The 27,770-nt window shown below is 44.5% G+C and overlaps 1 protein-coding gene across 1 annotated transcript in view; it reads left to right on the top strand.

Annotated features, from left to right (window-relative positions):
* Window positions 1-216: 216 nt before the first annotated feature.
* The window catches only part of NUB1 (negative regulator of ubiquitin like proteins 1), a 127,974-nt gene continuing 100,420 nt past the window's right edge, over window positions 217-27,770 (top strand). The window contains exons 1-5 of the mRNA XM_088446412.1: window positions 217-294; window positions 715-832; window positions 4,790-4,957; window positions 8,399-8,457; window positions 9,755-9,825. Of these exons, the coding sequence (XP_088302538.1) occupies window positions 278-294; window positions 715-832; window positions 4,790-4,957; window positions 8,399-8,457; window positions 9,755-9,825 (433 nt within the window). The 5' untranslated portion in view covers window positions 217-277. The remainder of the gene's footprint in view (window positions 295-714; window positions 833-4,789; window positions 4,958-8,398; window positions 8,458-9,754; window positions 9,826-27,770) is intronic.

Genomic DNA, 27,770 nt, shown 5'->3' on the forward strand with positions numbered 1-27,770 from the left:
CTACACCAGCCTTAATACAGCTATTACTCAAGGGACCATTATGTGTGGATGACTATGACTCAACCACATATTCACTCCAAATGTATGGAGAGAGCATTATAAATAAACCGTAACCACTGCAACAGCGAGGCCAATCAGAGCTCTCCTCTCATGCACAGCAGTGATCCGCAAAACAGAGCTGTTCGGCCATTGGCTGTGCGGGAAGAAGTGGGATGACATTAAAGCGTGTGTTATCTTCCGGGATGCATCGTCATATGATCACCTAGCTGTATCGTATATGCACTGTGCTGCCAGGTACGTGCACTGTTGTATGTATGTACTGTGTTGTAGTATGTACGTTTATTAGTTCTGCCTACAGTATAGGCCGGGACAGATTACCAGATTTTGCAGCTATACTGGAAAGATCATATGTTCCTGTATCATGATCAAAGTGGATGATAGGGGTTATGGATCATCCTGGTGATTATCACTGGGATTGGTATCTAGGCAGCTATGTACTATACTGAGCAGTGCTGGAAAGTACCTGCTGCTGGTCACAGCCCCTCCTGGCATAAATACAGTACAATCACAGGTGCAAAGGGATACTGTATGTTTCTCTTTACTGGAGAGCAAATGCATAGTTGAATTTATTTTAATTTGGCTGCACTGTTTTAACATAAAACATTATATTTACTATCGTCTTTTTCTTTACTTGACCGATTTCCTCTAATGAAGGATGGCAGAAAAAAAGTTCTTAATCTCCCAACTGACAAATTATTTACGAGCGGATTGTATCCAGCTTTGGAAATCCCCATATACCACAGAAAAACATGAGGCCGGTCCTGAGCTTAAAGTAGGTATACAAAAACCTGTTCTTGTTATTCTGTTCATTAGCATGTGAAATATATTAAACAATGATATAGAAACATTTCAGATTTTAATTTCTGCAGACATAAATAGTTTGTGTGTGTGTGTGTGTATATATATATATATATCTCTTATTATCCCTTTAATCTGGGTCACATATGAATAATACCACTTTTCCACTGCCGCAATAAACCCGGGTTATGGAAAAGTTATTCGATCTCGGCTCAGTGGAAAAGGGTCCCTGAAAAATAACCCGGGTATATCAGACCTTGGTCGCGACCAGGGTGGAACCCGGGTAGTGGTCCGGTGTAAACGGCATGACCTGTGTCATGCCTCAAACCAGCGGATTGGCTGGCTTCAGTAGTGCTTGGAGATGACATCATCTCCAGGCGTCCACTGTAACGCCGGAAAACCCGGGTCCGGTGTGAATGGCTGACCCAGGTCCAGCCACCGATGTAAGAGGGGTAAAACCCGGCTCCGACCTGTGCTCATTGTGTACTTAGTGTCCTGGTTTGGAGCCGGGTTTTTGGCGGAAAAGGAGTATTACACACATAAATTCTGTGACTGGCTAAATTCAAGCCTGGATTTCACCTGGTTTTAATCAGCCACAGAACCTGTGTAAGTCATAGGTGTCCTGGACTAAAAGGGATATATATTTACAGAGATGTACAATTAACAATGTAAGGTAAAATATGGATGTGTAAATGTAAGAAGATACTATGACTAAGTATGAAAAATATATACTGGGCACATGCTGCAATTCACAGATTTTTTTAGGCCACATTTACTTGTACTAGATGCCTGCACCAACCTTTCCAGGAAAGGGCTATACAAAGCTTTGTATTCCAACAATGTAGCGCAGTGGTTAGCACTGCTACATTGCAGTCCTTTGGTTTTGGGTCACAACCCATCCTGGGTGTTTTTTCTGAGGGGCTGAATCAGAGTCCCACGCAAGTTGGCCCCAGATTCAGCCACATTGTGTCTTCTTCCTGTACATAATTACCCTTTCAGAATGGACCTAATCTGTATGGGAACACTGCCCCTTTTTGACACGTTGTATTATAAAATATCCTTATTTATGCTGTATGTATATGTATTCCGTGATAGTTAGCACAGTACGAACATAATTTGTTAAAAAAACCCACAAGTGTTGAGTCATATATAAAGGCCGTTGTTATCGCATTCTGCCATGATCTGCTCCTATACACACATCCTGAAGACCTGTTGTGCCATTATTCTATTACTGAATTTACTAGTTGCTTCATAAGTCCCGAGTAGTTTGGGTCCAGGTGCACAATGACACAGTGTTGGCTTATCTGCTCTCTCCGGCTTCCTGATCTTGAGGGAAACATCCAGTTGGGATGATTCTTTGTTCCAACCATATGAGTGGCCTATATTTATATAGTTATCCCTCCCCAACCCCCATTCTGTTCTGTGACAATGTGCAAATCTGGAGTCTCCAAAAATAGATCTGTTGGGTTTGGAACTACATTGTAACTTACCTGGTTCCAGTTACCCCTGACTCACTGTATCATTGGATCCTACAGAAAGGCCAGATAAGAAGGGGTTCATGTTTTTAAATTCTCTTGATTGATCCCAAGGAATTCTGGTATGCTGCGCCTGTCTTTCTTTATATCAGTCATCCTCAGCCCTTCATCTATGGCCAAACCTTCTGTTTTTTTGGGCTCTGATTAAAAAAAAAAACCATGGCTTTACCAGAGCTGGCTTTGACTGCATGGCTTTTGAAGAATTGATTATTACGCACAAAGGTTATCTACGCCCAGTTATTGATGCATCATAGGGTTTGGAAATCCTACTTTTATATATATAGAGCAAACAATATAAAAAAAATTACTGAAACGCACACAAAAAGTACATGCACAAGCTTTGAAGAAAGCACCAGCTGTGCATTCACAGTCAGCCAATCGGAAACCCTTGTCCCCACACAAATAATATGGGTTTCACTCACAGGCATATATGGATCTCTGCGCTGGACTTAGGAAGTAGTTCAGGCATGCAATCATGCTAGGAGGTGTGCGTTCATTGGGAAATAATGCACGGTCATGTGATTTAGTGTGTCCAATCATGTTAGTGGGCTTCCTGTCATTTTAACATATATATAATTACGCAATGACCAATGGATTTCATAGCATTCAATTTTCTTTTTCGTCATTATTTAATGAAAGTATACATCATGTGATTAATAGTAAATGTACGTATAGGCTAACTTCACTTTTTTCTAAGTTTACTATTATATTCCTTATACCCTAGCTCCCTGACTAGTAATTCTTTTGATTAAGCCTTTCTTCTCCCAACTACTTTACTGTTCAAAAAGCAACTTGTATTCCCTGAAGTGGTAGCAACCAACAAGAATATTTAATATCTCTTAAATTAGAAGTGCTGCCAAATCGCGGCTTATGTTGGAAAAAGGGTCTGATAGCTCAGCATGTGGCCCTAAGTTGCCAGATATTCTATTATTATAAAATCGGACCCTGATCGAATTTAGGTCATCACGTTTGCATCTGTGGCATACGCACTTCTCACATAACGAGCATGACGCCCGCACCAGCTGCCAATGCACGCACCATGCAGATTAGGTGTGACGTGTACGCCTGTGGTGCAGCGACTGGACAGATGAGGACTGGGAATGAGGAGAATAGGTATATCGGAAGGGAGGGGGCAGAGCTGCTGAGGGTATGAGGTGACCCAGCAGGTGCCGGGTCCATTTATTTACTAGTAATTCTATAAAAATAAACAAACTCATTGAGTCTGGGGGAAAAGGCATTTAGGAGACTACTGCGTTTGGTGTGCGTGTTTAATTATCTTCTGGCAGCCCTACCAGGCCTCAATTAGGCCTGAAGTTATTATGCCGCTTTTCCAAGTGTCAAATGCCCATATCTCAGTCAACTAGGCCACCTACATCTAGGGCTAAAGTAGTGCTCACTCTAGGTCCCGCGAAGGACGCGGGCACCGGACCTTAGAAAGGGCACTCTAGCTTGCACCTAAGGCACGTGTGTCCGTGGGCGTGACCACGAGAAAAGGGTGTGTGCCTTTAAGACGCACTCTTTTTTTTTTTTTCAGCACTCTTGGAGACATGCCCATCACTTACGGGCATGCTGGGCTTCCCCCAAGCTCTCCCATCTCTGTGAATACATGCGGTGCAATTGCGCACAGCATCGATTCCCCGGCGGTGAGTGCTGCAACGCAATTTTTCCCACCCAGAGGCCACTGCGGCCCGCGGGTAGGGACGGCACCCGACATGTTGTTTTAGCAGGGCGCCACCAGAAGGGCAGGGCGCATTCTGCCCTTTTGAAATCGGACAGGGTGCGGCTCCCCACTAAAACAGCCTAGTGAGAACGCTACTAAAATGGGCGATGATCCTATGGTTCAACTCGGCTGCTGGGAACCCTGATTGACCAGTGTGTGGCTACCTTTAAGGTGCCCACACACGTACCGATGTCCTCACGATACGATTTTATGGCCAATTTCCTCATGAACTTTCACGGGAGCTCCCTTGCTGTCGTGATCACGATTTGGAGTTAAAAATGTCCAATCTGACTAAAGATCTATCTTGCAGCCAATGCATTGTATCCCAGATTGGCTAATCTGCCCTACAGCACGGCAGATCAGAAGATGCGATGTACGACGAGCGGGGACGCGCATCGGCATCATGCTCGTGAGTATAAACTCACGATTTGTACTTTTTTTTTTTTACCCGATTCGTCGTCACGATTCGTCGAAATCGGCCAAATCGTTTAAAATGTCGCTATGTGTGTGGGCACCTTTAGACTATGATGGAACCTGTTCCTTGAAAAGTTAAAGTACACAGATCTTAGGGCTCTTATAGCAGATTTTCTAGTTAGGGGATGGCATAAAAAAATAAAAGGGAAATCTGTCTAACTGATCATTCTTTTGTTTCACATCTTCCATGTTCTTGTTTCAGGAGCTGTGTCAGAAATATTCTGAAAAGCTGAAATACAGTATGGATGATATAGCCAGCGCAATGGAAGAAATCCGCTGCTCAGCAATACAACGTGGAAGTGGAAATCAGGCTTTTAAAACAAAGGGATTGGCCTCATTACAAGTCTTCCTGCCACGCAAACTTAATAAAGTAAGAATCTATGTAATTATGATGCTACAGGTATTGCTAGCCCAGATGTATACAGTAAAATTGTCCTACATGATGATGTTGCTAAGTCCGGTTTACATGGGCGTGATAAGTGCAATAAATAAATGGGCGTCAAGAACACAATTGAATCCCTGCCCAAGTGCTCCTACAGTACAAATGTGTCAACTGAAATATGAAACTGCTTTAATTTATAATATCCGATAGCTTTTTCTATTAGTTATGACACCTCTGTAACCGTTGCATTTAAGATTGATAGTATCAATTGCTTTCAGATAATTTCATTACTATCCTTAGACATAGTGCAATTTTACACAAAGAAAAGGTAATTGATAATTATAAAAAAAGAAGCAATAGCAGTGCACAGAACATTATCTACGTGCATTAAATAGTGAAAGGTTTAAAAATTGATCAATCCGAAAAGTAACTCTGCTCGGATTTAAATGGTGTCGCCTCCTCCTGATTGGTTTGTAAGAAGAGTTTACAGAAGTACCAGCACCATCAGGCAAAACATGGAAACCATTCCCTAATAAATCTCAATGGCACAGTGCAAAGTAGCCTAAAAAGTTTAACATTGAACAAAAACTATAGTTAAAACAACCAAGGGGAAAAGGGGAACTGCACACCATCCATTTCTGCTCATACATGTTAGAGCAACGGTGAGTTCTTTATACTATTCAGTACATTTAAGTTCACACTGGGAAGAAAAATACTTATATGTGCAGCTATCACCATCTCTGTAAGGTGTACAGGGCTGCCATCAGGGGGGGACTGCCGGGCCTGGTGTCCCGGGCCTGGAGAGAGAGGGGGGCCCACACCTGGCTTCTACCCAGAGGCCGGCCCGGAGGCCAAGGTGACATCTGCCTCCCGGGCCGGTACAGTTTTGTTACTGGAAGGTGCAGGGCCGCCGGCTGGCAAGGACTAAGAGCTCCGCTCCCCGGCTGCTTGGCCACTTCTGCGCTAGGGGACAAGGTGAAGTACCGGCGTGCCTGGATGGAGTCATGTTTCAGTGACTTTGTATGCCTCACGACCCAGAATCCCTCTTCCTTCCTATGTCGGCACGCTGCACTGAGAAGGGGAGTGACTGACATGTTAGGTGGTCTCATGTACAGAAGAGCAGCTTGTAAGAGGAGCCATCACGCATCCCTGACCAGCGTGAGCCGATCCCCAGCAGTGATCACAAGCAGGAAGAGAAGTAGCGGAAGAAATGGAAGAACAGATACGTAAGAAAGGAGACATAAGGTTATTGGGGACGCATACACACATAATGTATAAGAGAAAGGGTGGAAGTGGTCTTGGGGGGGGGGGGGGTGGGAATTCAAATACATATATATCACATATATATTGTAAGAGAGTGTGTGAGGGGAAGGCAAAATTCTAAAATATATAAGGTAGGGAGTGGGCATGGGGAATGTAAAGAAATGAGAAAGAGAAGGGAGGCTGGCTGGGGAGTCGGAAGGGAGGCGTCTGGCTGGGGAGAGACGGAAGGGAGGCGTCTGGCTGGGGAGAGACGGAAGGGAGGCGTCTGGCTGGGGAGAGACGGAAGGGAGGCGTCTGGCTGGGGAGAGACGGAAGGGAGGCTGGCTGGGGAGAGACGGAAGGGAGGCGTCTGGCTGGGGAGAGACGGAAGGGAGGCGTCTGGCTGGGGAGAGACGGAAGGGAGGCGTCTGGCTGGGGAGAGACGGAAGGGAGGCGTCTGGCTGGGGAGAGACGGAAGGGAGGCGTCTGGCTGGGGAGAGACGGAAGGGAGGCGTCTGGCTGGGGAGAGACGGAAGGGAGGCTGGCTGGGGAGAGACGGAAGGGAGGCTGGCTGGGGAGAGACGGAAGGGAGGCTGCCTGGGGAGAGACGGAAGGGAGGCTGGCTGGGGAGACGGAAGGGAGGCTGGCTGGGGAGACGGAAGGGAGGCTGGATAGACACTGCAGGAACACGGGGAGAGGGGCTCAGCTATTTTGTCAGTCCCGGGCCCCAAAATTTCTGATGGCGGCCCTAAAGGTGTATATTTGCTAAAGTGCAAGTTTATAGAAGTGGAGGTGTTGCCCATAACAACCAATCAGATTCTAGCTATTATCTTCTAGAACAGCGTTTTTCAACCATTGTGAGCGGTTATCAAGTGTGCCGCGAGGGTCAGCGCACTCTTGTACGGCGTGCCCAGGCCATGACCTATGAAGACGCGGCGGTGTGACACCATAGGTCATACATGTCGCATTGCCTGCTTGCACGCTCTGTAGCCACCCCACCTCCACGTCCGCTAGCCAGCCAACCTGCCCGCACATCCGCCAGCCAGCCAACCCGGCCGTACTCTGTTTACAGCTCTGCACTTTTTGCTGTCACTGAATGTGACTGAGCAAGAGCAGCCCCAGCCAGAGGGACAGGACAGGGACCACAGTGAGCTTCTGAGCTACCAACAGGTAGGGGCCAACGAGTGTCATTTTTTTTCTTTCTGTGGGGGCCAGCCAATGTGATTTTTTTTTTTTTTTTTTTTTTTTCTGTGGGGAGCAATGGTATTTTTTTTTTTTCTTTTGGTGGGGTCAATGTATGTGCGTTTTATTCCTGTGGGGGCCAATGTATGTGCGTTTTATTCCTGTGGGGGCCAATGTATGTGCGTTTTATTCCTGTGGGGGCCACTGTGTTTGTGTTTTTTTTTTTTTTATGTGGGAGCCAATATATATGTTTTTTCATAGGTCGCGCACGTCGCATTGCCGGATGGTGTGCCTTGGCAATTTTAAAATCATGCGTAGTGTGCTTTGAGGTGGAAAAGGTTGAAAATCACTGTTCTAGAAGGTGCTAGATAAATAAGTAGCATCTGATTTGTTGCTATGGGCAACACCTTCATATCTATAAACCACCACTTTAGTAAATATACCCCTGAGCTCCTCATTTGCATAATAATTTTAACCCTGACTAGCTTTTCTGATGTAGGAGGTGTATCTTTCGCTTCACAATAATTTGTAATTCGTGTATTTGTTGCACTGAAAGCATGGGGAATTATTGATATTTATAAAGGGGGAAAAGGGCCTGTGCGGTAGGTTCAGCCCAGGATTCCTTGGAATGTACGTAGATGCTTAGGGGAATTGAATAGATTTTTTGCAGTTTCTTCTAGTGAGTTGTAGTTAAGGGGCAATGCCACTAATTGTGAGACAAAAGGGGAGATGTATTAAAGCTTGGAGAGAGATAAAGTACCAACCAGTTATCGTCTAACTGTCATTTTACAGGCTGTGTTTAAAAATGACAGCTAGAAGCTGATTGGTTGATGCTTTTTCTCTCTTCACTTTCATTCAAAGGTTTGATGCATCTGCCCCACAGCCATTTTGCATCTCCAGCACAAGTTAGAGCTCTTATTGGGAAAAAAAATGCTTCTGTAATTTTTAAATTAATTCTTCTTGTAATTAATTCTGTAACGGACGTGTAATTGTTATGTTTTAAAGGGATCCAAAAACTTCATAGAGACTTCGCTGAATGTCACTGGGAAGGAGTTGAAGTACCTGTAAGTTCATCCATTTTTATAACCAGTAAATGACACAGTAATTTATACATTGTACAGCAGTGCTTCACAGACACTGGGAAATCTTATGGAACATCCTGTAATTTGATATATGTGGAGGGTGTGTAAGATGATTGCATTTTTTAGGAGGGCCATAATATAGCCACATAGTTATAACTGAGAAATGTAGGAATACAATGAACAGAAATATATAAATATACAGTACAGTATACCAAGTAAGGGCTTAAGAGATGAATGATTGGGGCATTTGTACAGTACACAGCAAAATTGCGGTGTTGCCCAGTGAAACCAGTCATATTCCTGGTGTATTAAATCTCATTTTAAAGTTTATACATGGAGAATACTTCTTAAAAGGCCACCATTGTAACCATAAAGTGCTGCAGCTCCATCCTATACTGAAAATGTTTGTGGGCTACAGGTGATCATTGAGTCCTGTGACTGACCTACAGCGCAAAATGGCAGCTGCTTCTGTTTTCTATCACAGCCCACTCCTATGCCTGTCCTGCAGAAGAGCACGGCGGCCTGGCTGCTCTTCTCTCTATATAAAACAGCTCACACTTTAGACCTCATTCTGAGTCTGTCACATTTGCAGGCAGTCTTCCTTACGGCCGCGGCAGCCTGCTTAGTACCTTATGTTAATGTGATTATCTGCCCATCTTCATGCAGATGGCCGGCCCACCCACTGTATTTCTGTCCACAGACATCATTAGTATCAGCACTTGCACACACTCCGTGGTAGGTACAAAAGACCCATCTGAAACTGGCGTTCCATCTCCACCTGCACGCGCCAAGCAAACACACAAGTAGGCCTACAAGCCCACAACACTCCCATGACATTTCCACGAGACTGATCAGCTCTGTGCAATAGCATGTTCGCTACTCACAAATGCCTATTTCGCAAACAGGTCATCAGTGGATGGACTGTCCGCTCTTCTCATTTCTGTCCGTGTGTGTTTGTGTAGTGCGTTGCATGCACAGTCTGTGATTGCTTTCTGCAGCGTATGCGCAGTTTGCAGATATTCACGAGATCTATTTGGATTTGCGCCCGGGCTCAGAAGCAGCCTCTTTATGCTCCGCTGCTGTCAGGTGTCCGCTGGGCTGGCCAACACGCGGCTGAGCAGTACAAGTGCATATTCATAAGGAAGCTGATGTTTGTACTTTTTACATTTGGAATATTAAAGCTTTACCACCTTGTTAGTACAGTCACAATATGAGCTTTAGTCACTCTTTGTTTAGTCACATTATTGACACAAATGTATTTGTTTTTCATTTACCACAGAATAGCACAAACATATGGACTGCAAGAAAGTTACATAAAGATAATTGTTAACAAAAAACAACTTGAAACTGGTGAGTTTGACTGAATATACTTCACTCATTCTATCTGTATACATCAACTATTTGATTTAACGCAGAACGTAGACTTATACTAGTGTCGCCAAGATATGCTTCTTCACACTCGTGTTTCTATAGCTGTATTTTGAGTTTCACACATTAATTTATGTGCAATCATAAAATGTACAATGTAAATGTGTCTGGATACAATAATGCATCAATCGTGAAAACTCCAAGACTTGCACTCTGTTTAAGTTGGTGCAAATTTTACGCCTCATAGCGAATGTATTTAAAGATACGTATAAACCCAAATAAGACACTTCTCAAAGCGTTGTGTGTTACTTGGGTCAGCATGTCATACTGTACTCCATGTGCACATTACTGCCTCTGGTCCACCATTCTAAGCTCAATGGGCCGCAAGTGCAAGATACTGTACGTGTGACTCCAGACACAGGGCCTGATTCAGCAGCGGAGCCAATGCCGATATTTACACAGATTGAGCAAGTATTTGCCATTGTGCATGCATGTTATTTGTACTGCGCACTCATCGCGATTGCTTTGCTATCACGTACGCACAGAGGACAGATTGGCAAAGTGAGTGTCATGTGGTCAGCGTTTGGGGAAGGGGGGTAAGGTAAAAGCATGCTGTTTCATGGTCATGCATAAATTAGCCATTGCTATTGCATTCGCAGCATGAGAGCACTCTGTGAGAGCTGCAGTGTTTGTGGCTGGTCAGACCTGCCGCCTGACTGCTTGTGTTTATGCTGGACTGTGACACTGGACTGATATGAGAAAGCAGCAGTGGGCGTCTTTATGCCGGCTGTGACTTGGCAAGCATTAACATATTTCCGCAGGTGCTGTCCATGCGAAATCGTAGCCGCTATCGCATTACCGCCCACAGCTGAATCAGGCCCACAGTCTCGATTTATTACAGTGCTTCAATTTTGTACCTTAATTCAGTTGCAAATGAGGCCTTTAATTCATATATAACTTGGTGCCGACCACACAAGCTATATTTCTTAGGGTTACAGGGCCACTATACCTAGAACAACAACAGTATATACAGTGTGGTGTTGCGGTGGATAGCTTTGCCATACAGCATTGGATTCATGGGTGTGTTTCTAAACGGTGCCCTATCGGCATGTAGTTTGTATGTCCCCCATGTTTGCATGGTTTTCCTCCGGGACTCGGGTTTCTTCCCACAATCCAATTTGCTATTAAAAGCATTGACCTTTTACATTTTGGTATTAAACAAGCTGGGAATCTACAGCTTTTACAAGCGGCCACTTAGTAAATAACCCTAGTTTCGGAATAAGTATCTGTGTGTCAACAGTCATAATGTTGATACCATGAGAATCTATAAAAGCTAAGCTATCAACATAATGAGGAGTTGGAGTTGAGAAACAAAGTAGTAAGCTAAATACGCTTAATGTTTTTTGCTTGATTCACTGGGGAGCACAGCACAGTGGATATAGCCCCAACAGTTTAGACCGTGATAAAAGTTACTCACATGCCATTCCTCCTTGCATGCATGAAAGTTACTAAATCCGTTTTTAGCTTATACTCATTTTCCACCAAAAACCCAGGTCTGACCTGGGTTTTCGGACATGGTTCCAAACCAAGTCAGACCCCATTTACACTGCACCTTCAATCTGGGTTATTCCTGGGTCAGCCACGTTCACACTGAACCCAGGCTGCCCTGCTAAAATTGTGAGGTCATAAAAAGTGGGAGGTGACTGATTCACAGCCACCAATCAACTCATTTTAGGCATGACCCAGGTTGGATAACCCAAGTGGCGCCATTTACACTATACCATTACTCAGGTCCATCTTGGGTCTACCTGGATTGGATTCAAAGGTCACTTGACCCGGGTTATTTTTTATGGACCCTTTTCCACTGAGCCGCTACCTGGGAAGACCCAACAATAACCTGGGTTATTGCAGCAGTGGAAAATGGGTATGAGTGTGCCTCCAGTATCCACCTCCTCTGCAAAGCTATACTCCTCTTTTATACACAGATCAGCCATAACATTAAAATCACTAACAGGTGAAGTGAATAACACTGGTTATCTCGTTACAATGACATCTGATGGGTGGAATATATTAGGCAGCAAGTGAATAGCCAGTTTATAAAGTTGATGTGTTGGAAGCAGTAAAAATTAGCAAAAGTAAGGATCTGAGTGAATTTGACAAGGGCCAAATTGTGATGGCTAGATGAGTGGGTCCGAGCATCCCAAAAAACAGCAGGTTTTGTGGGGTGTTCCTGGTATGCAGTGGTTAGACGGACAACCAGTGAACCAGAGACAGGGTCATTAGTGTCCAAGGCTTATTGATGAGCATGGGGAACAAAGGCTAGCCTGTCTGGTCGGATCCCACAGAGGAGCTACTATAGCACAAATTGCTAAAAAAAAAGTTAATGCTGGCTATGATAGAAAGGTGTCTGTGTATAGGGCTGAATAACCGCAGGACGGTCAAAGTGCCCATGCTGACCCCTGTCCACTGCCAAAAGTGCCTACAATGGGCACGTGAGCCTCAGAACTGGACCATGGAGCAATGGTGGTATTCATGTTGATGTTACATTGACATGTACCACCTACCTTAACATTGTTGCAAACCAAGTACACCCCTTCATGACAACCGTATTCCCTAATGGCAGTGGCCTCTTTCAGAAGGATAATGTGCCCTGCCACACATTAAAAATTGTTCAGGAAAGGTGTGAGAACCATGACAAAGAGTTCATGGTGTTAACTTGCCCTCCAAATTCCCCAGATCTCAATCCGACCGAGCATCTGTGTAATGAGCTGGAAAAACATGTCCGAGCCATAGAGGACCTATCTATCTTGCAAGTGACAGGACTTAAAGGATCTGTTGCTAATGTCTTGGTGCCAGATACCACAATACAACTTCAGAGGTCTGTGGAGTCTATGCCTCGATGGGTCAGAGCTGTTTTGGTGGCACACAATATTAGGCAGGTGGTTTTAATGTTATGTCTGATGGGTGTATGTGGCAAACAGAGAATACTACTTCACCCATTCTTGTAGCAACCCAGACTTAGATGTCGGAGACCCACCAAAGGGGTTAGTTGGAAGAGCCCACAACCTGGAAGCTGTAAGTAAGGCAGGCCATAGGCAATGTATGCGTATTTGGACTCCTGGGGCATAGTCCCGGAAGTCTATTCAGATCTAGAGATTGATGGTCAAACAGGCACCTATACAAAAATTAAAAACATAGGCACAGGAATATGAGGTGACAAAACCCTATATTACATTTGGAATTAATGATTTTATTTCACTTCTCTTATCAAAAAAGGGCCTGTACTCATAGAGGGGAATGTATACAAATAAAAGGAAAAAAATCTTATTATTTGGAGGCAGTTGATAAAATGTAACTTTTGTATTTTCCAAGTAGAATATAGCACAGTGACTGGAAGAACATAATTAAACACGTTACATGTCTGTATCAACAATCTTTCTGAGATTTTTCTACGAGTATTGCACACAGGACCTAGATGCACCAATATCAGGTAGAGACTTATATGTACTATAGGTTTGAATCCTAATCTCACAAAAACAGGATTGTTACAAGATCTGAAGCTGCACTGACACAGTATCAACCGGGCACTGACCATTGATCACTGTGGACACTCTTCCCAGTCAGAAATACATACATTTGGGGATTCTGTGGTACCATCTACAAGTGAAACTCTGTCTACTATATTCACAATAACCAGCAACTTAATGTAGTACTGAGATAGCTGTTTTTCTTTTTCTTATTATAATGGTGCGATAATGCATCCTATAAATATCACTCAATAGAAGGTATTTTGTTATCTATACAGATGTGTCCTTATACACCTAGCATCTATACGCTATATGACGCCCGGCGCAACTGCGACGCTCCGAGAGGATGAGCATAGTGTATATTACATTAAACTTTGCGTATTATACGCATCGCAGAAGGACTATACGGCGCGACCTGCGCAATAGTGTGTATATCGACAATTAAATGATGTGGCTATTTGCTGCTAGAATTACCGGACTCTAAACAAATAGACATCCGTAAATGAACTATTAGATTCTTACTTCAAATCTAGACAGAGAGGCAGAGATGAAGTTCTTTTATTTGTTATTAAGTAGTATCTAACAGTACAATATACTGCTTAGTGCATCTCTTAGATGTGCAATATATTTCCCTCTCATCCCGTAGCATAAGAAAGATACTATGGTGCGTCTTTCATATTATTCATATAATTTGCAAGTCATATCAGAAGGTTCTTAAATGAGAATTTAATGTAACACTGTTTTGTTAGGAAATATATATATATATATATATATATATATATATATATATAGTACAAAATCAATTGGGACCAGTCCTCGTTTTCCCTGTTCTTTCTGGCTTCCCCAGGCCCCCTTCATATGTTTTCCCCTTACATACCTAGGTATTCAGATTACGCATTAGTGTCCGGCTACATGGCTCCTAATGTGCAGCCCCAGTTGAACGATCTTAATTTAAAACTGCTGAATGTGCGGCAGAGGCTTCCTCAAGTGAATCTGGTGCCAAAACGACTTTGTACTTCTCCATTCCCCAATTTATATTACGCAGTCCCCCTTCTCCTCCATTGCCACATATTTGATCTTTGTTTGGGGTTAATAAGCATGCCCACATCACCTTTAAAACGTTGTGTGGGTCGGTCCCAGGGGGAGTGGGGCTTGGCATTCCCAGATATACGGCTGTATAACCTGGCTGCTCAAATTACACACCGGCGGGAACGGGAATGTGCACCAGAGCATGGAAATTCGTACTGGGCTTTGATTAAACAAGCCGGTTTGCACTTCACTCCACTTCAGGGTTTGCTTGCTGGTACCATACTCAGGCGTCGCCTCCACGTTGTGACGCTGCAACTGATTATTGTTTTCCGTTGTGGGAAAATATATTAGTTTCCCTAGATTACAATCTCTGGCGGAGGGGACGGGGGGTCCCTCTGGTTATTTTATGAGGTTGAATTTACAGCTCTATCTGGATGGCTCCCTGGGATCTTACTGCCTTCCTAGTACTGGGGCTGATTCACACCCTTCTGCATCTTTCTGCAAATGCCAATACAAAGTCCTTCCCTGGTGTACATCTGAATATGATTGTACAAGGACTGAGGCGCCCACTTTCAGGTAACGTACACTCTGTAATAACGCCTGATGCCTCTTTAGACTCCACCATCGGTCGCACCATCAAAACTTGCACCAGCCCTATGGCAGGTGCAGTATGGCCTCCAAAGTGAAGTTTTGAGCGTCTGCGTACACAAACACTTCAGCGACAAGCCTGCGACTCTCCCATAAGATGGACTATATAGATGCGTATGTTTAACCACCTCCCAGTCACCGCACAGGAACACCCACCACTTTTCTAAGACATTTCTGATATGTTCTGTCTATAGCATAAGCCCCCATGTGCGTACACTCTGTGTAACGCATACACCATAGGAGTTGTTAGGGTTTTGTTGCGCACGCACAGTAGCAAAAAAATAGCTGAACTCTGTTAACATTGGCTTTGCGTGCGGCTCTGAGACACACTCACTATAGTATATAGATATTTGCTCTGCCCGTTCTCTGGCCCTGATTCAGAGCTGGACACTCTGACAGAGCGCTCGCTCTGAATCAGGGCGTATTTTTTTTTTTTTATGGAGCGCTCGCATTGCTGTGGGTTGCTGCCCACAGCTAATGCGAGCGGCCAGGATGATGGTCGCGATGGTCAAGACCATCCCAACCATCGGGCTTGCGGCGAGACCCTTGTGGTAGGGTCTCGTGGCCACAGGCCCTAGAGAGCTTTCGGCTCAAACAAAGCCGAAAGCTCTCCCACTGACATCACTTGTGATGTCAGTGGGGCTGCCCCCAAACGGTAGGCGTTCCCGTCTGGGCAGCCACCCCCCCCGACCTGCCCACCAAAGGGGGGGTGTTGTCACTCAACATCGACAGCACGCCCCCTTTGTTGCTAGACCCGGAGCGACGGATTGCCCGTCACTATCCGGGTCTCGCACATGCGCACGGCGGAGCCGGCTCCGACATGCGCATACGCTCTGGGCCACTATCGACCCGGTTGCGAGTGCTCGGCGCTTGTGACCGGGTCTGAATCAGGCCCTTTGTGCACAGTTGAGGGTAGACAGACTCCTCCTATCTCTGAGTCACCTCTCTGCAACAAGCTGCAGATCCTCTCCTCCCAAAAACGTATTTCCCACATATACTCCAGTCTGGTGCTTGCATTTGGTGACCGGGGACTGCATTGCTCTGTGTTGGATAGCTTCCCAAGCTGCTACTTTTCATAATTGGGTTGCCCTACTCAATTCCACATGTAATATAAAATGGTGGTTGCATTTAACCACCATTTTATATTCTATTAATTCAACTTAATGGCCCTTCACAGATGTATGAAAAGGGAGGGATTAATCTGGACAAGAAAAAGGAAAAATGTTCCCCCAGCACTCAACACTAAAGTTGATGAAGTAATTTAAAGTGGGGCAGATGGCCATCAGCCAGCCCATTCACCGATTATTTGTCCCTTTGGCTGAAGTATTAATTGAGCTTGGTGTTTCTAGGGATGTAATTCAACACATGACTGGAGTGTGGCTCCCTTACTTTAGAGCACAGGTTCTCAAACTCGGTCCTCAGGACCCCAAACAGTGCATGTTTCCCAGGTCTCCTCACAGAATTGCAAGTGAAATAATTAGCTCCACCTGTGGATCTTTTAAAATGTGTCAGTGAGTAATAACTACACCTGAGCACCTGCTGGGTGACCTGGAAAAAGTGACCTGTGTGGGGTCCAGAGGACCGAGTTTGAGAACCTCTGCTTTAGACAAACGACCCTCCTCCTGGGAACAGGTCTCAGTAAGGAAGGACATCGAATATCAATCTTTTGAGTCCGATTTCCAATCCATACAGGCAATGTGATATAACTGTGTATCGATAATAGTCCCATTTGCACTGTTGGAGAAGTTTTCTGAGCTCTAATAGAAGGAGGTCTCCTGTGGGGATGCAATCGGAAAGCCTGCTGACATTATACCGACAGCCGGCTTCCCGACTGTCATATTCCGGCGAGGGTGAAATGCCCGGCGTCTCTAGATGTAGACGCCGCTCATTTCACCGACGCCAGGAGACCGGCGCCCGGCATCCCGATTGAAGGGATGCCGGGTGCCGCGAGCGGACAGCCGCGCGGGAGGGGGTGGTGGGGGGGGGGAGATTTAGGGGGGGGGGCTTAGGGTAAGGCACCCCCCCGGGAGGTTAGGGTTAGGCTAGGGGGAGGGAGGGTTAGGGTTAGGCACCCCCGGGGGGAGGTTAGAGTTAGGCAGCCCCCCGGGGGACTTAGGTTTAGGCAGGCGGGAAGGGGGGGGGTTAGGTTTAGGCACTTAGAGGGGGATTAGGGTTAGGCACCCCTAAGGGAGTGTCAGGGTTAGGGGGGTAGGTTAGGTTAGTTAATACTTACCTAGGGACGATCAGGATTTCCAGCGCTGTCGGGCTACCACTGCCGGGATCTGTTCCAGTGTCGGGCTGCCGCTGCCGGGAATCATACCGATTCCCTCCTGTGTACATGTGTGAATTAGAGATATGACAAAAAAAACAAAAGTATTTGATTTCCCTCTACCGATAATCATGCTGTATTGATCCACAAGTACCGATCCCATATTGATCAAGAAGATTGATCTTGACTCTACGATTGTCCATCCCATGGGGTAGGAGCATTTTGTCAAAATTGGCAGCCTTGGCCGTTTTAAAACGGCAATATGAATAAATGCTAAACAAGCCTGGTTTAATATTTAGTCCTATTGCCGTTTTAATACTGTTGGTAAAATCTGCTAATAATCGCTAATCGCTCCTTAGTATTTCTACCCCTTAGTATTAGTCCTATAAGCACATAGTCAGGCTATGTGACCAGATATACTACTCTCATTTACTGGATCTGGTTCAGCAGCGGACGCAATTCTGCAATTTACGCAGATTAGGTGACTTGCCATCGCGCATGTGTATGTCGTACAGCAGACGCGTTGCCATCGCTTTGCAATTGCGTACGCACATAGGAATCATTTGCAAACTAAACGTCATGTGGTCAGCGTTTGGAGACGTAAAGGTAGTAAGGTGAATGCAGGTATGTCTGACCTTTTAAACGACGTTCCTTGGGCCTACATAAATTAGCCATTATGTTTGCTTTCCCAGCAGGAGTCCTATCTGCATGCGAGGAGAGCTGCAGTATTTGAGACAGGTCAGACCTGCTGCAATGGGGGCATGGGTATCCGATCTGCGCCGATGTTACTGATGTTTACACAGGTACGCGACGCCAGACGCAGATGAGAAGGTAGCAGTGGGTGTCCCTGTGCTTGGTAAACTTTTCAACTATTAGCATATTTTCGCAGCTGCGTTCCGTGCAAAATCACAGCTGTGATCGCATTAGCGTTTTCTGCTGAATTAGGCCCAGTGTTTGCATTAGTTAGGCTGGTTGAACTATAGCTGGCCACACACTAGACCAACTTACATCCAACCAGCCAACTAGTTGATTGGTTGAATGAAAATCTGGTACCGTATGGGAGTAAATGATGATCAGCAATTTGCTCCTAAATGCCAGAAAACAGATGAAAATGGCCGTCAGACAAGTTTGTTAAATGTTTGATCTAAACTATTTGTTCGAACAACAGTTTTGGTCCATTTTCCACCGTTTGGGAGCAAATTGCTGATTGTCATTTGCTTTCATACCTTACCAGATTTTCATTCCAACCAATCAACTAGTTGGCTGGTTGGACAGATAATCTTTAGATGTGTGGCCATCTTATGCATTCTCAGACCCATCTCTATAAAATGACTTACTGGGAATAGTTACTGCTATCTTTTCTCTGACCACAAGATGGACCCCCAAACATAGACATACAGAACTCCAGCTTTACTTTCACTTTTTATCTGGAAGTTTGGATTAAAAAAACTATTTTATGATGATTAACACTTTGTTGTACAAATATCTATTCATTTAATTATAAAATTTAATATGGAACTATTAGATTTAGAATTATTTAACAAGACGTGTGTGCATACAGAACTTTCCATGGTTTGTGTCAGGATTGACTGGAAATAATGTCATTTTTAGTCAGGACTTTTTTATTCCAGTTTATCAGAAATGCTTTTTGGTGGGTAGCAGCGGCTTGTTCTATCGTGGCAATTACAGCACACAGAACATATTGAGTTATGAATAAATGGTACAGTCAATTGTCAGTCACTCTAAGTGGGAGGCTACCTTGAAATTATGGTAGTGCTAATTAACCACAAGTAGCTCAGCTAAATGTGCTGCAAATCATTTTTACATTCATAATGTTCTGGTGCTGCGGCTCGGTACACAGAAACCTTATTTCCAGACATTTGGCGGCTTTTAGGAGCAAACGGGAGCATGTACAGATGTGTCCTCTTACATCCTTGCCGACCGTGTTACAAACGTGCGTACATATTGCGTGATGCGATTACCCGCAGCAGCGTACGCTACGGCAGCACCGCGATCGCACCATGCAATCCTATGGAGTCGCGGGTGCTGATTCAGCAAGGATCGCTGATGAGAACGCGTATGCAGACGGATGATTTTTGCATACTGCGCTTGCGTATGCAGTGTGCGCGAATACCTCACTGCGATCGGGACTGCGATCGCAGTGACTACGCAAACCCATCGCAGGATGATTGACAGGAAGTACCGTTTGGGGGTGGCGATGGGGGGGGTTGGCCGGAGAAACGCAGGTGTGCCAGTGCGTTTGAACGCAGTTACAGGGGCGTGCATAAATTAGCCACTATAATGGCATACGCGGCCTGAGTGCTCACTGCGCACAGGATAGTTAGCAATTTATAAGTGAGGTCTGACCTGCTGTAAATGTGCGAGCGGCTCCGATGTACTTCGATGTTACCAATGTTTTGGCTGGATTGAAAGGTTTTACAGATGTGCGAGAAGGGAAGTGGGCTTCTGCATGTTGTCTGTGCGAGTGCTTTGCAATTTCACATATTCGCATACTTTCGCAGCAGGTCTACGTACGCAATTGCAGCCGCAATCGCATCAGTGATTCAGCAAAGATCGCATTTGCAAAGCTGCACGCATGCTATAGATATATGATGTATGCATGCAGGCAGCTTTGCAATTGTGATCCTTGCTATTATGCAAATGCTGTATGCTGCATTTGCGATCTCAGCACTGCCACGGAGGTCCCAGGCTGGGATCACCATCGCGACCATCGGTCATCGATGGTCGCGATGGTGAACGGCGCCCGGCCTCCAGCCTGCTGAGTAAGCCTCAGCTTACTCAGGCTGGCTGGCTTGCGATCCCAGAACACTGTGTTGATCAGTGCAGATCCTAGGCTGGCCACTCCCGGAAAACGGGCGGACACGCCGGCTAACCCTGCATGGCCCCTTAAATGCCTCTGCCTGTCTGCACACTCCAGAATGGGCCCTGTCAAGTGCAGATTCCCGTTAATTGGGAATCTGCGATCAGCAGTGCACTTGCGTGTGCTGTATCAGGCCCATAGTCTTATAATTGAAAGCTCTGCAGTAGTGATTTCTAATCTACTTCTTACTGTAAATGGGGATGTCACCCTGCAGCACAAACTGGTACCTGGAGAAACATTAAGTGGGAGGCGAATGAGAATCTCACACCATAAACATAAAAATAGATGGGTACAGCAGCTTTTTAATTAAATTAAACCATTGTGAAAAAGGTATTTCTAAGCCATTTAAATATCCATATGCAGTGACTGGCAAAGGGTACAAGTTTTCACAGGGTGAATTAACCCTTCTAAATGCTGGAATGGAATGTTTTTGTATACTGTAGATGAGTATTTTTCAATTACTTTTACCCATAATGCTTCTCCGCCCACTGGAGACAGGATTTAAAGATGAATTTATTTCACTAAGATAAGTAAAAATAGTTTGGTCCATACTTAACCTGATCAGGCAGGTTCATCCAAAGGCTGTAATAGTCTTGTGCTTAATAACCCCTGCCTATTGGGAACAAGCCATAGCAGGAGAGGTGATCCTTTGCGGGACTGGAGGTAACTTAATCCTAAAAAGTTACGTTTCTGCTGGGCTGACCAATATGTTTTTGGGCACCTCTGTGAAAACACCAATCATTTTTTATCCAGGTTTACTCCACGCCTATGTCTAGATATTTCTGCATTTAATTGCATTACAGCATTGTACTAAATAAAAGATAAATAATGGTGTAAGGTTAGGATGCAAAATACTAAACCAGTGGAGCACGCAGGGAGATCTCAGAGTATCCAGAAAACCACCGACATACCGTTTGACTTCTTTTTTTCTTAATATAGTTTATTGTATCGAAGCACATTTACATAGTATATAGCTGCATGTACAGATGTGTCCTCACTTACCTTTGCTGCAGTCGCAACAAACAAACCCTGCATCTGTTCCCGTGAGACCCTGCTAGCGCCTGGCGTCTTTTTTGTGTGTCTTTTCTGCAGAGAATGCATCTAAGTCGCAATGTGATGCGACTAGGATGCTCCAGGAGACTCTGCTGATTAATTTGATATGTGACACTTGTATATCTGTGTGCGATTAAAGCCACATACACACTAGACGATAATTTGGCCTATAACAATATTGTTATCGTTCATCGCGTTCAGTATCGTCCAGTGTGCATGCAAGAGATCGTTAACGATGCGCGATCCCCCGGATCGTTAACTATGTCTTTCATCGCCCGATATAGTTCAGTGTGTAGGCTCAATGTCAGGAACGACATTGAGCCCGGCAGTGCAGGAGAAACACTTAACGATATCGCTCATAGAGAGATCGGTAAGTACAAGTTGAGTCTCCCATATCCAAATATTCCGAAATACGGATTATTTCTAACATGACCGAGAAAGTGAAACCTTTGCTTTCTGATGGTTCAATGTACACAAACTTTGTTTAAAGCACACAATTATTAAAATCCAGTGTAAAATAACCTTCAGGCTGTGTGTATAAGGTGTATATGAAACATAAATGAATTTCATGTATGTACACAAACTGTTTTTGATGCACAAAATTATAAAAAATATTGTATAAAATGACCTGCAGGCTGTGTGTATAAGGTGTATATGAAACATAAATGCATTGTGTGGTTAGATTTGGGTCCCATTCCCAAGATATCTCATTATGGTATGCAAATATTCCAAAATACGGAATATTCCGATATCCAAAATATCCCCGATCCCCTGCATTTTGGATATGGTAGACTCAACCTGTATGTATGAGCCATCATTCACAATATCGTTCAGTGACTGCACCCTCCCTCATCCCCGAACTTGCACAATCCGACAATATCATCAGGTTTCCCTGCAAGTACGGGCGATGAAATACATCGTTAACGATTCGCGGGAGCGCGCATCTTTAATGATATCTTGCACACACACTGGAAGATATTGAACGCGATGAAAGATTACGTGATCGTTATCAGCCAATTTATCGTCTAGTGTGTATGTGGCTTTAATCGCACACGGATATAAAAGTGTCACATATCAAAGTAATCAGCACAGTCTTCTTGTACGTCCTAGACACATTTTCAGCAAAAAAAAAGAGGCCCGACGCTAGTAGAGCTGCACGAGAACTGACTGCTCACTCACAGCAGGCATATCGCGCTGCATGGTGTATTGAGATTAGATGAGCAAGGACACATCTGTAGTGTGTGCTGCATACCTTTTGATGTCCCATCCCTATTCGTGGGTGACTGAGGAGGGGGCGGACCAATATGATGCAATTCTTTTAACCACTTTATTTTGGCTGCATCCACTTCCCATACACCTATAAGGAAACCCCCATTGCAAAACCTGTGTTTGCCCCTGCAAGCCTCCTGCTGTTTATTTCTGATTACGTAATTGCATTATCCTCCATGTCATGAATTGTCACCTACCCCAATATGTTCCAGCTGAGCACCATCTGATAATAAATCTCATGCACACATTATTTATTAGTCCTGTCAACCCTGGAACAAGAGGATTCCCATTGCAAGCTCTGAAAAGTGATATCTGAGCTACTAAACCTTCATCTTGGTGAGACTTAATGCCTTGCAGATGTGTGCTGGCCTCCTCTTGTGGCTACACTGTGGGATGTCCTCTTACGGTTTTTGAATGACAGTGCAGCTATTTGTTTTGTTTTATTTTAATGGGATGATTGTGGGCACAATGATGGCAAGTTGCCTAGGGCACAATTTTTCAAAACCTTTATAAGATGGTTGGAGGTTTTTAGCTCCGTGCTGCAGTCCAACTTACAGCCTGGTATAATGAAGAAACCTTGTCCTCAGGTAGACCCCATTTTAGGTCCTGCAATACTACGTTCTTCATGGATCGTATTATACCTTACTACTGTAGTCCTATTGATGTCTTGTTACTTTTTGACCAATATGTTGTATTGTTAATTGCAGTCTTACAATAAAATGTTTAAAAAAAAAAAAGATGGTTGGAGGCTTTTGTTGATTGGAAACACAGCTGTATAGCTGAATGCTGACCGTTTTAGGTTCATTTTAACTAAAAAAAAACAAAAAAAATCTGTAACTCAAACACAAACAAAGACTTTGCATACATGATATTAAAAAATAAAGGTGAGCTGTACTACGTCTTGGAGAGAGAAAAAGTACCAACCAATCAGCTCCTAACTGCTAGTTTACAGGCTGTGTTTGAAAAATGACAGGAGCTGATTGGTTGGTACTTTGTCTCTCCACGGCTTAATACAGTATATCTAACCCTAAGCATTATAAATATTTACATTAAATTGAACACTTAGAGCGGGATGCATCCTGCCACTCAACGCATGCATATCGGCATATATAATGCTGGTATGCAAAAATAAAATCACAAAGGACAGCTCTCCCAGTAAGAGCTATCCTGTGCAATAGAAGGACTTCTGGACATGCGTTGAGTGATGCACGCGCCGCAGGGGGTGCTTGGAGGGATCGCCTATGGGCTTCGCAAATAGAAGCCCATAGGCCACCGCATCCCAGCCCCGGAATATATCGCATTTCAGAGCTTGGCGCATATGCGGTGCTTGGCCAAACCTCTGAAAATGCCATTTTCTGAGGATTGACCGCAATATCTGCAGTGGTGCTTCAAGGCAATAAAATGCTTTGTGTAGAGTATCTGAGGTTAACGATACTGACCTAGTCATTGTATCCTGTACTAAAGGTCTAGAGAAATAATGATGTCCACAATGCGTGCCTGGTCACTGTGGTCTCCTCTCCACTTCCTGGTCAGCCGATCATCGTAGGTCATTACATGAACCAATTTATTTCCATCACAATGGATCAGTTCCAATTATTGAACTTTGATCTGTCAGAGTTTGAAAAGTACACAGCCTGTGCTCTGCCATTATCAAGGCATGAATACATTTCTCTAACATGACTTAGGGGCTGATTCAGAGGTGGATGCAGAAGCACCCGCAGCAGCAGCATCTATTGGCGGGTTCCCGTCTGCGACTTTATACAAATGACGATACAAAGCCCTTTCCTTGTGTTCACTTTTAGCATCCGTACACAATGTAATACCGATTGATGCGTCTCCTACTGTATGTGAGCAGGTGAGTGTCTATGTACACTTCCATAACATGCCCACAAGATTGACCATCTCCGTGATTGTGCTAAGACAACTCCCAGTAACCAGTAGGCTGCTGCATTTTCAATACACCTCTCCACGCGTGCTTCTGAAATCGCCACTGCGCCTCTGTACGGACACAATCTGATGCATACGTGGTGCGACTTGGACGCATGTGTAGCAAAAAATCGCACCACTACGTCCAACATCAGCCGTGCGGCCACCTCTGATTAGCCCCTTAGTCACCTGCACAAAGTATTCAAGCGAATGCTCATACAATATGCTGTCACTGGTTTCTAGTGACTTGATGGCACTAGTGGCGTCACTCACCCTGACGACACCCAATGCTGACCTATGAGAGGAGATAGTTGTCCGTCCTGCGGTAAAAAAGGAGGCGTGGCCTTGCGGGCCGAACCCCCGTTTTAGTCACACCGAGGGTTCACACCCCAGGGATCAGCCTGTGTGAAGTACCGGCTCCCTCACTGTGGACCTGATTCAGAGCCGTTCGCAAGCGGCCCGATGGTATGCGAACGCGCGCTTCATTCTGCGTGTGCGCGAACTACTCTGTGCGATCGCAGCCCGCTCGCTCGCCCAGCAAAGACAGCCCAGTGAAATGAGTGACAGGAGAGGCCGTTTGTGGGTGGTAATAGGGGCAGGACACTAATAACGGGGGAGTGGAGGTGCGAACGCAGGCGTGCCAGGGTGTTTCAACGCCGTTTTTAAGGCGTGCATAATTAACAGGCAAAATCATAGTACACGTCACATACCTGTTTTTTACACTGAACTCCTCGCAGTGCTTGCGGCAGGGTAAGGCAACCACAATCGCTGCGATCGCAACCGATGGTGCTCGATGTACCAATGTTGATGTGCGCTAGTGGGCGTCTCTACATACGCTAGTGGGTGTCTGCATACACAGAGCGCTCGCACAGCCAAAGTGGGTGTGCTTATGCTTTGGCGAGCGATCGCTTCCCATGCAGTCACTTTGACAAATTTGCATACGCTGGATGCGAGCGGCTCTGAATGAGCTCCTGTGTCAGGAGCCGAGTGCTGCACGTAATGCTCGAGTGCAGCACCCGGCTCCTGTCACTGAGGAGTCGGCACTTTGGTTTCACCCCATGGCGGGTGACACCTGGGTGCGGACCGCACTTCCCATACCCCCCTTGTGACGCCACTGGATAGCTGTATTCTCATGGACAATGGTTTTGGTTACCCTATACTGTCTCCATTATGTGTATAACAAGGGTCATATTAATAATATGGTATGTGCTCCATATCTTTTCTTCAGGAATTAGCATTTAATCTAGCTGCAGGCCTCTGGATATGATGACCTAGATATCAGATAGAAGGTTGTCGCACAAAAATAACATAAACCCACTAAACATGGGACAGTAGTGAGTTTTGTAAGTAAATGATAAAAGCAGAGTTTAGTTAGCAAAAGGGATATATCAACGCCCACTAATAAATAAATAAATAAATTGCTGGTATTTTTGGCATGCTCTTTAACTAGTGTTCAGAGGCAGATTTGGCTCGTATATTGAAGAAGACAAGTAGATTATACAGTATTTGCTATTCCTTGAAGGTTTACTATTAAAAACAGACTTGTAGATTCCTGGCAGTATAACAGGATCTGTTCCTAATTTTGATGAGGATGAAATAGTGCATTTGGCCATTGTGGAAAATCTTTAAAAAGGTTTACAAACATAAAAAAATCATTATGGATTCCACATGGTACAAAATCTGCATGATTAAGTTCCAGTGAAATCAATGGGTCAGGAAACTGTTGGTACACACAGATGGGAATGATTGAGGGCCTCATTCAGCATGGATCAATATTCTGCTAATACGCACGAAACGCAGTTGCTAATATCAGCGGTGAGATGCAAACAATTGCATTCACATTGCGATTGCAGCCTAGCATAAGGACGCCCACTTCCCCTTACTCACATCCGTAATACTTAGCAGAATAGTGAAGCCATCGGTACAATTGAGTAACATCGGACCCATACTCACACTTGCACAAGCCCTGACCTTACTCAGGAATTGCTAACAGCCACGCACGCTATCAGTGCTATGGCTGCGTATGGATAGCAGTGGATGATTCATGCACGCCCCTGCACCGGTGTTCCAACGCACTGACTGACACGCCTGCGTCCGCACGACACCCCCCGTCACCATCACCACCCGCAAACGGCACTTCAAGTCAATCACTCTGCTATGGGTCTGCATAGCCTCTGCGTTCGCCGTTCCGATCGCAATAGCTAGTTCGAGCACTGCGATGCATACGCAGAACACAACAATCGGCCGATTGCGTGCGTATTAGCAACTGCGTTCCTTGCTAAATCAGGCCCTGAGTCAGGAACAAATATGGAATTTTCCTTCAAGGTATTGGCAGAGCCATGAAGGGTAGTGTTCGATATTTTGCGGAGAAGGATGTATGTTTTATATATACATTTTCACAGACCAAAACGATCCAAATAAGATGGAGTGAAACGTTTTGTGAATGTAATAAGCATATTTATGTGGTGCTATATTAGCCTAGAGCAGTGGTTCCCAAACTTTTTGAATCCTGGTGCCCTAGATTAACAGCATTTTTGTCACGACTCCCTAAGTTTAAGTTTGTTATTGAGAGATACAGAAAAAAAATGTAGTGAAGTAAATAGTGCTTACCTGTCTTCCTTAGGTTCGGTTATGTGGTTGTGGACAGGTTTGCTCTTCTGTTTATTCCACATATTTACATTACATTGACCATAAATAATTTGATTTGGTGCTAAATCCACCAACCTGAGGCACCCCTGCAAGTGTCCCGAGGCACCCCAGAGTGCCACGGTGCACAGTTTGGGAACCACTGACTTAGAGTGACACAAAAGCAGTGTCCTAGAGTACAAATACAGCAGTAATGTCATTTAAAATAACAGTACTGTTAACTCTTATTTAACTCTTAACCACTCAATACAATAGCTCGTTATTGCTCATTTGGTCCCAGTAGTTCAATGAATTTATCCCAGATGACTGAGTCTGTCTATTTCTTGCATTAAACTGTTCATACGATCGTTCTGTTGTGATATCTAATTCTGCTATCAGTATAATATAACACTTTGTAATTCTTGAGAACAATTTGGGATAAACCTTAATTTTAGTGGGGATTGGACTTTTGTGTGCATAAGTATTTGTATTACTTTTTGTACAGTACACTAAAATAAATTGGTTCTTGTTCTATCTAAGGGACAATAAATGGCTCAAAACACTTTTATTCATGTTTAACACCAGTGGCGATACAAAGAACATAGGGTGAGATGTATCAAACCATAGCAGCCAATCAGCGCCTAGCTATCATTTTATAGAATATACTAGGGAAATGATACATCGGAGTTTTTTTGACAAA

Source organism: Taudactylus pleione, unplaced genomic scaffold, assembly GCF_031769625.1.
Source record: "Taudactylus pleione unplaced genomic scaffold, aTauple2 ptg000398l, whole genome shotgun sequence".
NCBI lineage: Eukaryota > Metazoa > Chordata > Amphibia > Anura > Myobatrachidae > Taudactylus > Taudactylus pleione.